Source organism: Bos taurus, chromosome X (genome assembly GCF_002263795.3).
Source record: "Bos taurus isolate L1 Dominette 01449 registration number 42190680 breed Hereford chromosome X, ARS-UCD2.0, whole genome shotgun sequence".
In the NCBI taxonomy this organism is placed as follows: Eukaryota; Metazoa; Chordata; class Mammalia; order Artiodactyla; family Bovidae; genus Bos; species Bos taurus.
The window spans coordinates 35,324,001-35,337,227 of record NC_037357.1 but is presented as its reverse complement, the minus strand read 5'-3'; the positions used below and the strand labels follow the sequence as shown (position 1 = coordinate 35,337,227).

General features: G+C 41.0%; 1 protein-coding gene across 1 annotated transcript in view; it reads left to right on the top strand.

The window, feature by feature from the left end:
- Positions 1 to 11,051, top strand: part of VAMP7 (vesicle associated membrane protein 7) — a gene marked incomplete at its 3' end in the record, with an annotated part of 44,777 nt that extends 33,726 nt beyond the window's left edge. The window contains 4 exon segments of the mRNA NM_001076302.1: positions 4,245 to 4,343; positions 5,733 to 5,741; positions 9,658 to 9,671; positions 11,025 to 11,051. Of these exon segments, the coding sequence (NP_001069770.1) occupies positions 4,245 to 4,343; positions 5,733 to 5,741 (108 nt within the window).
- Between the last annotated feature and the right edge of the window lie 2,176 nt (positions 11,052 to 13,227).

Genomic DNA, 13,227 nt, shown 5'->3' with positions numbered 1-13,227 from the left:
AGAGACACAGATGTATAGAACAGTCTTTTGGACTGTGTGAGAGAGGGCGAGGGTGGGATGATTTGGGAGAATGGCATTGAAACATATATAATATCATATGTGAGATGAATCGCCAGACCAGGCTCAATGCATGATACAGGATGCTTGGGGCTGGTGCACTGGGATGACCCAGAGGGATGGTATGGGGAGGGAGGTGGGAGGGGTGTTCAGCATGGGGAACATGTGTACACCTGTGGTGGATTCATGTTGATGTATGGCAAAACCAATACAATATTGTAAAGTAATTAGCCTCCAATTAAAATAAATAAATTTATATTAAAAAAAACTCAACTATAAAGTGGACACAAGAGCTGAATAGCCATCTTTCCAAAGAAGACAGACAGATGGCCAACAGGCACATGAAAAAAGATACACAATATCACTATTTGTCAAGGAAAAGCAAATCAAAACCACAATGAGAGATATTACCTCACACTTGTCAGAATGGCTGTTGTCCAAAAGGCAAGAAGTTAACAAGTGTTGGTGAGGATGTAGAGAAAAAGGAACCCTGCTATACTGTTGATGGGAGTGTAAATTGGTGCGGCCACTATGGAAAACAATATGGAGATTCCTCCAAAAATTAAAAATAGAACTACCGTATTATCAGCAATTCTGCTCTTGGGTATTTATCTGAAGAAAACAGAAACACTAATTAGAAAAGGCACATGCACCCCTATGTTCATTGAAGCATTATTTACAATAGCCAAGATATGGAAACAACCTAAATGTGCATCAATAGATAAATGGATAAAGAAGATGTGATATGTATACACACACACACACACACACGAGTATTACTCAGCCATAAAAAAGAAGGAAATCTTGTCACTTGCAGCAACATTGATGGATCTAGAGGATGTCTTGCTAAGTGAAAAAAAGTCAGAGAAAGACGTAGATACTGTATGATTTCACTTATATGTAGAATCAAAAAAAGAAGCATAATAAAACACTAACAGAGATACAGATACAGAGAAGAAATATATGATTGCCAGAGGGAAAATGTTGGGGGTAGGACAGAAATAGGTGAAGGAGTCTGAGTTACACAATTCAAGTTGCAATGTAAAAGAGTCACAGGTATGAAATATGCCATTGTGAGTATATAGTTGTAACTATATAATGTCTTTAGATTTTGACATATGATAACTAAGCTTACTGTTTGTGATCATTTTGAAATGTATAGAAATACTGAGTTCCAAAGAATACCAAGGAAAGGTAAGAAAGGCTTCTTAAGTGAACAATGCAAAGAAATAGAAGAAAACAATAGAACAGGAAAGACTAGAGATCTCTTCAAGAAAACTAGAGCCACCAAGGGAACATTACATGCAAAGATGGGCACAGTAAAGGACAAATGGTATGGATCTAACGGAAGCAGAGGATATTAAGAGGTTTCAATAATACACAGAAGAACTGTACAAAAAAAGGTCTTAATGACCTGGATAACCACGATGTTGTGATCACTCACCTAGAGCCAGATATCCTGTAATGTGAAGTCAAGTGGGCCTTAGGAAACATCACTATGAACAAAGCTAGTGGAGGTGGTGGAATTCCAGCTGAGCTATTTCAAATCCTAAAAGATGGTGCTGTTAAAGTTCTGCACTCAATATGCCAGCACATTTAGAAAATTCAGCAGTGGCCATAGGACTGGAAAACATCAGTTTTCATTCCAATCGCAAAGAATGTTTAAACTGTCGCACAGTTGCACTCATTTCACATGCTAGCGAGGTAATGCTCAAAAACCTTCAAACTAGGCTTCAATAATACATGAACCAAGAGCTTCCATATGTACAAGCTGAATTTAGAAAATACAGAGGAACCAGAGATCAAATTGCCAACATCTGTTGTATCATAGAAAAAGTAAAAGAATTTCAGAAAAAAATCTGCATCATTGACTGTGCTAAAAGCCTTTGCCTGTGTGGATCACAAGAAACTGGAAAATTCTTAAAGAGATGGGAATACCAAACCACCTTAACTGTCTCCTAAGAAATCTGTATGCAGGTCAAGAAGCAACAGTTAGAACCAGACATGGAGCAATGAACTGGTTCCAAACTGGGAAGGGAGTATGTCAAGGCTGTATATTGTCACTCTGATTATTTTACTTACATGAAGACTACATCATGTGAAATGCTGGGCTAGATGAATCACAAGATGGAAGCAAGATTGCTGGGAGAAATATCAAAAACCTCGGATATAGCAGATGATACCACCCTAATGGCAGGAAGCGAAGAAGAACTAAAGAGCCTCTTGATGAAAGTGAAAGAGGAGAGTGAAAAAGCTGGCTTAAAACTCAGCATTCAAAAAATAAAGATCATGACATCTAGTCCTGTCATTTCATGCGAAATAGATGGGGGAAAGTGGAATCAGTAACAAATTTTATTTTCTTGGGCTCCAAAATCACTACAGACAGTGACTCCAGCCATGAAATTAAAAGATGCTTGCTCCATGGAAGAAAAGCTATGACAAACCTAAACAGTGTATTAAAAAGCAGAGATATCACTTTTCTGACACAATCCATCTAGTCAAAGCTATGGTTTTCCCACTAGTCATGTACAGATGTTAGAGTTGGACCAGAAAGAAAATTGGGGCTTCCCTGGTGGCTCAGACAGTAAACAATCTGCCTGCAATGCGGGAGACCTGGGTTCGATCCCTGGTTTGGGAAGAGCCCCTGTAGGAAGGCATGGCAACCCACTCCAGTATTCTTGCCTGGAGAGTCACTATGGACAGAGGAGTCTGGCAGGCTGTAGTCCATGGGGTCTCAAAGAATCAGACATGACTGAGCGACTAAGTACAGCATAAAGACAGTTGAGTGCCGAAGAACTGATGCTTAGGTGCTGAGAAGACTTGAGAGTCCCTTGGACAGCAAGGAGATCAAACACGTCAGTCCTAAAGGATATCAACCCTGAATGTTCATTGGAAGGACTGATGCTGAAGCTGAAGCTGAAGCTCCAGTACTTTGGATACCTGATGCAAACAGGCAACGCAACGGAAGACCCTGATGCTGGGTTAGACTGAAGGCAAAGGAGAAGGGGCGACAGAGGATGAGATCATTGGATAGCAACACCTACTCAATGGACATGAGTTTGAATAAACTCTTGGAGATAGTGAAGGAGGGGGGAACCTGGCGTGCTGCAGTCCATGGGATCTCAAAGGGTCAGACACGACTTAGTGACTGAACAGCAATGTGTTGTGCAACAGAAACTAACAAACTCTCATAACAAACTCATAATCTCAAAACAGACTCATAGAAAAAGAGATCAGAGAGCTAGGGTTGTGGTGAGGGATGATTGGATAAAAGTGGTCACAAAGTACAAACTTCCAGTTATAAGATAAATAAATACTAGGGATATAGTGGACAACATGATAAATATAATTAACAGTGCTTTATGTTATACATGAATGTCATTGAGAGTAAATCCTAAGAGTTCACATCATAAGGGGAAAAAAGGTATTTGGTTCAGCTGGCAGTAAAACTTTCAATTTAGCCAGTTTATCTTTAGCTCCAGATATGTGTGTGAACCTCTAAACAAATCTGTGCCAGAATCTTGTCTATAAATGGAAATAAAAATAATGGTATCTTCATAGAGTTTTTGCATGGTTTAAATAATATCCCGTATTTGAAGCACTTAGCACAGTGAAGTGACTGGAATATTGTGTTTTAAGTCCACGATTATTTGCTATAGATAATAACTTCAAAATATATACTCTCATCAGTGTCTTACATTTTTAGATCCTATAATAAGCCAGTGAAAATAGCATGCATACTCTTATCCCAACAGATACAAAAATAGATGCCCAGAAGCTAGGCCAGTCCCTACCTCATCACACCCAAGAAATAAGAAAAGATTAAGAGTACCTTTTCCCTAACCTGTTACTTCTGCCTCAACTACAGTCTTTTCTCCTTTCTTCCTTGTCTGAACACAGATTATATAACACCCTACTTCTGCCCAGGAATCTCAGATGTGTATTTGATATACTTAGCTTTATTTCATTTGAAATAAGGTGATATTTTTATAACACTTATATTTCATATGGTAGCAAATTTTATGCTTTTGTATATTTTTTCCCTAGGTCTGGTAACAATTTTTGAATGAAGTGACATCTCTTTTGTACCTATGTTGTAGCTTTCCTCAGTGTCATTCCTCTTCTCTTTGTTTTCGTATTGTGAATAATATCTGGGTATCATAAGTTAAATCATATTTTTTTTATAGAAGCATCACTCTGAGAATAAGGGCCTAGATAAAGTGATGGAGACTCAAGCCCAAGTGGATGAACTTAAAGGAATCATGGTCAGAAATATAGGTATGTTTCATGACATACTCTGCATGTATGTGGGCAAAAATGATATTAGATTACTTGATTGGGGTCAGATCATTCTAGAGAAATTGAAATAGCACTTCTTTATTCTTAATATTGGAAGGTAATTGTCAGCTGAGTTGTGGATATTTCTTACCTTAATACTGCCTGCTGTATGAATGGTTTCTTTTTAGCATTTATGACTTTCTTCATTCTAAATTGGTTAGTTTAGGGACTTCCCTGGAGGTCCAGTGGTTAAGACTTCTTCCAGTGCAATGGATGAGGGTTCAACCCTTGTTTGTGGAGCTGAGATCCCACATGGCTTGAGACCAAAAAACCAAAGCATAAACCAGAATCAATGTTGTAACAAATTCTGTAAAGATGTTTTAAAAAAATAAATACATTAGTTTACTTAGCAAGACTTATGTCTAAGACTCTTAAATAGTTTCAATTCAGAATAATTCAGTCAATTTGGGTTAGAAATACCCAGATAGTTGATATTATCAGTATAGATACTTAGAGTATAACTCTTTGACCTCCTTGTAAAGTTTGTTACTCTTGACTGAAAGAAGTAATTGGATCAAAAAACTGACTGTTCTATTCTTCAAGAGAATGAACTGTGACATAAATTTCATTGGCCTGTGTTTTGTCAAGAACCTATATAGCACATTAAAATAATCCAAGAAAATACATCAAGTTTATTTTTTGATTGATTATAATGATGGTATTTAGATTTAGGATGATGTTAATTTTTACTAGCTCCAGTTTTCACATTGTAGTTCTTGGGCTAGCAGCATCATCATCCTCTGGGTTCAGTTCAGTTCAGTAGCTCAGTCATGTCTGAATCTTTGTGACCCCACGGACCACAACACGCCAGGCTTCCCTGTCTGTCCTCAACTCCCGGAGCTTACTCAAACTCATGTCCATCGAGTTGGTGATGCCATCCAACCACCTTATCCTCTGTCATCCCCTTCTCCTCACTCCTTCAATCTTTCCCAGCATCAGGGTCTTTTCTATTGATTCAGTTCTTTGCATCAGGTGGCCAAAGTATTGGAGTTTCAGCTTCAGCATCAGTCCTTCCACTGAATATTCAGGACTGGTTTCCTTTAGGATGGACTGGTTGGATCTCCTTGCAGTCCAAGGGACTCTCAAGAGTCTTCTCCAACACCACACTTCAAAAACATCAATTCTTCAGTGCTCTGCCTTCTTTATGGTCCAACTCTCACATCCATACATGACTACTGGAAAAACCATAGTTTTGACTAGACGGACCTTTTTTGGCTTCATGTACCAGGTTTTTCAGCTGGAAACTGGCTTTAAGAAGCATTTCACCTGACTTCCCCAGGACCAAGCTGTTTCCTTAGAATTGATTGTGATTAACTTGCAAGCAGTTTGAATTGAGCTGTTTGAATAGTAAAATGTTTGAGCTGTTTAAAATCATTTTTTAAACTCTAGGGAAAAACCACTAATAATTGAGATCCCAGTTATCTAAATATTTTGAGGGTGCTCCCCCCAACAGGATTCCAGCTGATTTTATGTTTAAAAGCAATGGTCCTTGCTCATGTGTCTTCTAACTAAATGGACTGACTTGCCCAAAGGCAATTTAGAATACCAATGGCCAATGGGGAACTTTTGAAATTCTCAAGCTTAATTTCCATAAAGCCAGATTTAATTACAATAGCTCAAAAATTTCCAGACCTGAGTGGAATGCTTATTTCATTTGGTATTTTGGGGCTTCCCAAGATTATTAGGAGTCTCCCTAAAATTGCCTCTCTAAAATAAAATTTTTAAATGAACTGAGGCGAACAGTGAGATAAAATGGCTCCCAAAGCTTCAGGCTCTTCCTTGGGTTTTTTTTTTGTTTGTTTCAGGCTCTGCCTCCAGTGCCATCTCATCTCTCTCCCTCTGCTCTTCGTGGCTGGACTCTACAACTGGCCACCATCTTCCCACTTCCTTTCTGTTAGGGGAAACACATTGACTGAAACTGCCCACCCTGGCCAGGCACCATAGTAACTGTTTACATGAGTTGTTTTACAACAGGAGGTCCTGGTAAGGAACACGGAACTAATAAACCACCACCAGTTGGAAGAGTTTGGGAAAGGTGACAGCATGTGTCCAACCACCTCCTAGAATCCTTCTCGCTGGCATCCATCTTGGCTGAGCAATGTATGCACTACTGGGAAGGACTCTGAGTCAGAATGACTGGCCAGAGACAACCCAGAAATTAATCCCATCCTCTGGGAACCTGTTAGAAATGCAAACTTTCAGGCCCCACCCAAAGCCAACTGAATCAGAAACTCTTAGAGTGGGAAATCTGTGTTTTCACAAGCCCTCCAAAGGATTCTAATGCATACTCAAGTTATAGAACCACTCTTAAATATATCTTGTAAGAGGAATGTCTTACATACAATAAATTCTTTTATAAAATTGAACAAAAATTGGTACATAAATGCTTTATAAAATGTTTACCTTCGATGTCATTTTATAAATGTCCACTTATAATTTTGAATTTACTTTTACACTATTAGAATACTTGAAAGTAATGAAAAGATGTTTTAAAAAATTTACTGTCTCACCATCCTAAAGTTTATTTCCATTTACTTTACTTTAAATTTTTATTCATATGTTTACATAGTTGAAAGTCATATTTTATATTCAGTTTTATGGAGGCACTGTAATATAGTAATCGAGATTTGGAGTCATATATGCCTGAGTTTGAATCCTTATTTCACTTCCTACCTTCTGGTAGGCCTTCATCAACCCTCTAACCTTTCTGACCTTTATCTGCAAAACAAAAGGAGATAATAAAACCTAAGTTTACCAGGATAAAAATGGTAATATATATATAAAACACTTCGTACAGTGCTTGACACATAGTAAGAGCTGAATTATTATTAGTTGTTAGTCTGTTTTATGCTTGTACAGTATTTCTTTGAGTTATATCACAGTTTGCCAATTATGTCCTTCTGTTGGACACTTCGGTTATTTAGAGCAGTATTACTCAGAATTTAAGCAGCTTGCTCGAGAATGTAAGTCAATGGTGTGTTCCTTCATTGAGAACATCTTGGTATGAAATCAATTCGACTAAACAGTGTGTTTGGAGACTTAGTTGAGCAGTAGCAGACACTCTTATGTAGCACTGATTGAGAAGTTTCTGTTATAGTAAGTACTGTTATAAATATTTTTATGCCTATTATTTTTTCTTGGGCTTCTCAGGTGGAACAGGGGTAAAGAATCTGCCTGTAAATGCAGTAGGTTCAGGAGACAGGGATTCAATCCCTGGGTTGGGAAGATTCCCCAGAGGAGGAATGGGAACCCACTTCAGTATTCTTGCCTGGCAGATCCCATAGACAGAGGAGCCTGGTGGCCTACAGTCCATGAGGTTGCAAAGAGTCTGACACAACTTAACAACTGAGCATCATGCTTATTTTTCTTGTCTTGTTGAGATTAATTCCCAGAAATGAGATTAATAATCAAAAGGCAGAAACATTTTTACATTTCTTAATATGTATGTCTCGGTTATTTGAAGGGATTTTCTTTCATTAATATTAATTTTGATTGTATGTCTAGATGCAGACTAGAGAACCTAGTGAAAAACTACTAATATTTTTCTCTCTTTTTGGTCACCAAGTATATTTATTTTGCTTGAAAGTGGAAGCAGTCAACTGCTGAAATATTATTTATTGCAGATGCGTAATGTTTCCAGAAAATGAACCTTTTTAATCAACTCCTCTTAAATGACTTATTTTTAGAATTATAGAAATAACAAATTTAAAATGTAGGAAAAACATATCTAATCTTCTCCCTTTGATTTTTTAGCAGCTTTATTGAAATGCAATTCATGTACCATACAATTCATCCTTTTAAACTATACAATCCAACTGTTTTTACTATATCCACAGAGTTGTGTGACAATCATCACGATCAATTTTAGAACATTTTCATTATCCCCAAAAGAAATCCTGTGCCCATTTACAGTCACTCCTCTTTTCTCTTCAACCTCCAGACCTAAGCAGCAATTAATCTCCTTTCTGTGTACATGTATTTGCCTGTTCTTGACATTTTATATAAATGGAGTTATATAAAGCATGGCCTTAGTGATTTTGAAGTATATAATACAGTATTATTGACGATAACCTCAGATATGCGGATGACACCACCCTTATGGCAGAAAGTGAGGAGGAACTGAAAAGCCTCTTGATGAAAGTGAAAGTGGAGAGTGAAAAAGTTGGCTTAAAGCTCAACATTCAGAAAACGAAGATCATGGCATCCGGTCCCATCACTTCATGGGAAATAGATGGGGAAACAGTGGAAACAGTGTCAGACTTTATTTTCTGGGACTCCAAAATCACTGAAGATGGTGACTGCAGCCATGAAATTAAAAGACGCTTACTCCTTGGAAGGAAAGTTATGACCAACCTAGATAGCATATTCAAAAGCAGAGACATTACTTTGCCAACAAAGGTCCGTCTAGTCAAGGCTATGGTTTTTCCTGTGGTCATGTATGGATGTGAGAGTTGGACTGTGAAGAAAGCTGAGCGCCGAAGAATTGATGCTTTTAAATTGTGGTGTTGGAGAAGACTCTTGAGAGTCCCTTGGAAGCAAGAAGATCCCAAGCAGTCCATTGTAAAGGAAATCAGTCCTGAATATTCATTGGAAGGACTGATGTTGAAGCTGAAATTCCAATACTTTGGTCATCTGATATGAAGAACTGGCTCCTTTAAAAAGATCCTGACTCTGGGAAAGATTGAAAGCAGGAGGAGAAGGGGATGATAGAGGATGAGATGGTTGGATGGCATCAGCGACTCAATGGACTCAGTTGGTGATGGACAGGAAGCCTGTCGTGCTGCAGTCCATGGGGTCGCAAAGAGTCGGACATGACTGAGTGACTGAAGTGAGCGTATTATGCACCAAGGTACAATGACTTCCTTGCTTAACTCTCATCTCCTTAGGATTAGTTTTTCTTATCATCCTTACTTTACAGAACAGAAACTTTGAGTCTTAGAAAAGTTACCTGTTGAAGGTCACACAGCTCTTCATTGGCAGAAATTCAAAATCATATGTAAGTCAACAGAGCCTCCACTCTAACCATGATAATACACATTGTGGGCTGGGGAGGCCTCAGGGCAACACTTAAAGTCAACTTTGCAGGCCAGGTTTGGGCCTAGGAGTGAGGATGGTATAGGGGGCCTTCCAGGCAGAGAGTACCACATGGGGAAAGGCAGGGATATGTATTGTTTGAGGAGGCAGAAGAGAGCCTGTGCAGATTGCTGAATGGAGTTTAACTGCTCCCTCCATCTGCTCTCAGATGTGTCTCTGAAGGTGGTTTGTGAGATGGTGTCCTGGATATTCATCCCACCCTTTGGTGCTGGCAGAGGATGGGGGTTACACACACTGGCTCTGAACCAGAGAGACCTGTCTGAGTTCAGATCACTGCTTATTTGATACCTGACTCTGTTTGACTTCTGGTTGACTGTCCCTGAGCCTCAGCACACTGACTGTGACATTGACATGCTGACAGTGTTGGCCTCATGGGTAATCCAAGTACGAAACACACACCAAGCACCAGCAGACTTGTGCTGGGCATCCCAGGGTTCACTTGATAACCATTGTCTCTTTCACACTCACAGCAACCTGGCAGTGGGAACAATTAGGGTATTGATGCAGAAATCACTGCTCAGAGAAATGAAGCGATGTCCCCAAGGCCTCACAGCTGGCAAGGGTCAGGTTGAAGAAGCTGTGTTCAGACTTAGGAGTCTGGCACCAGTGCTGGGGACATGTCATCAGTTGGATGTTGCACAGAAAGTGCTCAGCACGGAGCCAGGCCCCTAGGAGGTACACACCCCCGTGGGATTCAGAGCTAGGGTCCTTCTAGATTGTTCCAGTGATTGAGTGACATACTCTAGCCTCATTCTGTTAGCCACAAGGGTGACATCCCTGCCTCTCTTTGACTTTCTAGGGATCAGTGACCTTTGAGGATATGGCCATGTCCTTCATTTCAAGTTCCTGGCCTAGAAGACCTAGCCCCAAGGACCCCATAGCAGGAGGTGATGCTGTAGAGTTGGAGGACCTGCTTTGACTGGGTAGGTCCTCCTCCACACCTCCTGAGGGAACCCGCAGCCTCCTCCACTCTGCCTCATGCTCCAGCCGGGTTTGCCCTCCCTCCTCCCTATAGTTCCTGACCTGTTTGGCTCTCACATCCTGCCTGGTCTCCCTGTGTCTCTACCACGGACTGGTGGGGCTAGAATCAAGTCCCCTTCAAAATGATTCAAAACAAAGGCAGGATTTATTACTAGTAGAAGGGAATAGGGTACAGTGCAGTATATTCCAGAAACCAAGGGCCAAATGTCTAGCTGGGCCCGGGAAAGACTGAAACCAAGAACTGAATGGAACAGTGATCTGCCTTGGCCTTGAGGTCTTATCACTAGGGCTTCTCTCTGGGTCACTCGTGGTACTCTTAGGTGGGTGGTTATTTCTCCTGCAGTGAATTTGAGGCAGGATTTGGTTATCCAAGTTCTAACTCTGAGGCCCCTGGATTTCTTGCCTCCACTTTTTTACTAGTTCATGAAATGCCCATGAGCTCTGGCAGTCACCATATTAGCCACTCGCACTGGCCCCTATTTTCCCAGGAGTGAATCCTCCCACTCACAGTCCTTCATCTCTATGGCCTACTTTCTCCAAAGCTGCTGGCCTCATGCCAGGCTCTGAGCTGTTTCTTTCTTGGATAGCATTCAGGACCCTGGGTTTTGCAGCCATGCTGCCTGGTGCCCAATCCCAGCTCTGCCATTCATGAGCTCTGACTCTGGGCAAGTGACTTAACCTCTCTGTGCCTTAGTTACCTCATTGGTAAAATAGGGTAATATGTTATCTACTTCACATGGCTGTTGCCAAGGCTAATAAATTAATGTATGAAAAGGCTTAGAACACAGCATGATGTTCACTGACTGCAGATGGACAGTTCTGATCCCTATTGCAATAATCATCAACTATGATTTATGTTGTCATCATGCCTGGACTTGGTACCTTCCGAAGCCACATTGTGTAGTTGTGTGGATCAATGTCACAGAGGCCAGCCACAGCCATACCTGGGCTCACATCTGCACTCGGCCACTCATCGTTTCTGGACATGCCTTGTTGACAAATCAGTTCATGTCCCTGAGCCTCTGTGCCTTCATTCATGAAATGGTGCCCATCCCAGCACCTGTTTCCTGAGAAAAACCAGGAAAATCATTTCATAAAGGGCCTACAGCAAGAAGGACCTATGCAAGTCTTGGCTCAATGACTCAGTGATTCATACCTTGTTCTGAAATGATGAGACTCCATGTGTTAGCCATGTAACTTCTCCAGATGAGTCCACAATTGGAACTAAGGTTAATGAATGCACTGAAGGTACAGCGCACAGACCCTGAGATGTGGTAGCAACTCATAATGTTCGTTTTGCTGCCACTAGGATTGGAATTCCCATGGCAGCGTGGCCAGGGAAACACGTGAAACTGTCTTGGCCTCGGTTTCCTCATCTGTGACTGGGACAATAGCAGCACTGGCCTGGTAGTGTATTATATAAATTACAATCAGTTCCTATTTGTATAGCTCTTAGGGAAGACCTGGACACATAGCAAGGACTGTCTACATTTGTGTTAAGTAAGACAAAGGAATACATCCCATGTTTTCCCACCCAACCTCTAGTGGTCTTTTAGCCAGGAATTGGCCAGGCTAAGAAATGAATAGAAACCTGATGGCTCCCTTATCCCAGGTGGCCACGTGGTTCCCCCTGACAGAGCCGCATCCCTGGGCCTCAGTGTCCAGACAGTCTCTCCCAAGAGTCAGAATTTCCTCTTTCCTAGAATAACAGGTACGTGTCAGCATAGGGATTTAGTCCTCCACCTCCTGCTTTCCTGAATGTGACTCTGGTCTGGGAAACCCCTATAGTTTTGGGAGGATGAACACGTGGATGGCAACCAGCCTGTGTCACTCATCATTCATGGAACATCACCTCTGAGCCTCTTTTTCCTCATCTAGAAGATGGAATGATTCAGGCTGAGGTGAGCGTTATCTTGTAAAGCACTTTTCACCAGGCCTGATTCACTGTAAAATAACATGAACACCTCATTGAGTGTCCTGTTAGGGAGTTAATCCCCTTTCTACCTTCCTTATACTTTCTCCCAAGTTTTACTGTCCTCCATGGCTCTCAACACTTTCTTTTTTTTTTTTTTTTAATTTCAGGTATACACGCGCTCCCCATCCTGAACCCTCCTCCCTCCCCCCTCCCCATACCATCCCCCTGGGCCGTCCCAGCGCACCAGCCCCAAGCATCCAGCATCGTGCACTGAACCTGGACTGGCATCTCGTTTCATACATGACATTTCACATGTTTCAATGCCATTCTCCCAAATCTTCCCACCCTCTCCCTCTCCCACAGAGTCCATAAGACTGTTCTATACATCAGTGTCTCCTTTGCTGTCTCGTATACAGGGTTATCGTTACCATCTTTCTAAATTCCATATATATGCGTCAGTATACTGTATTTATGTTTTTCCTTCTGGCTTACTTCACTCTGTATAATAGGCTCCAGTTTCATCCACCTCATCAGAACTGATTCAAATGTATTCTTTTTAATGGCTGAGTAATACTCCATTGTGTATATGTACCACTGCTTTCTTATCCATTCATCTGCTGATGGACATCTAGGTTGCTTCCATGTCCTGGCTATTATAAACAGTGCTGCGATGAACATTGGGGTACACGTGTCTCTTTCCCTTCTGGTTTCCTCAGTGTGTATGCCCAGCAGTGGGATTGCTGGATCATAAGGCAGTTCTATTTCCAGTTTTTTAAGGAATCTCCACACTGTTCTCCATAGTGGCTGTACTAGTTTGCATTCCCACCAACAGTGTAAGAGGG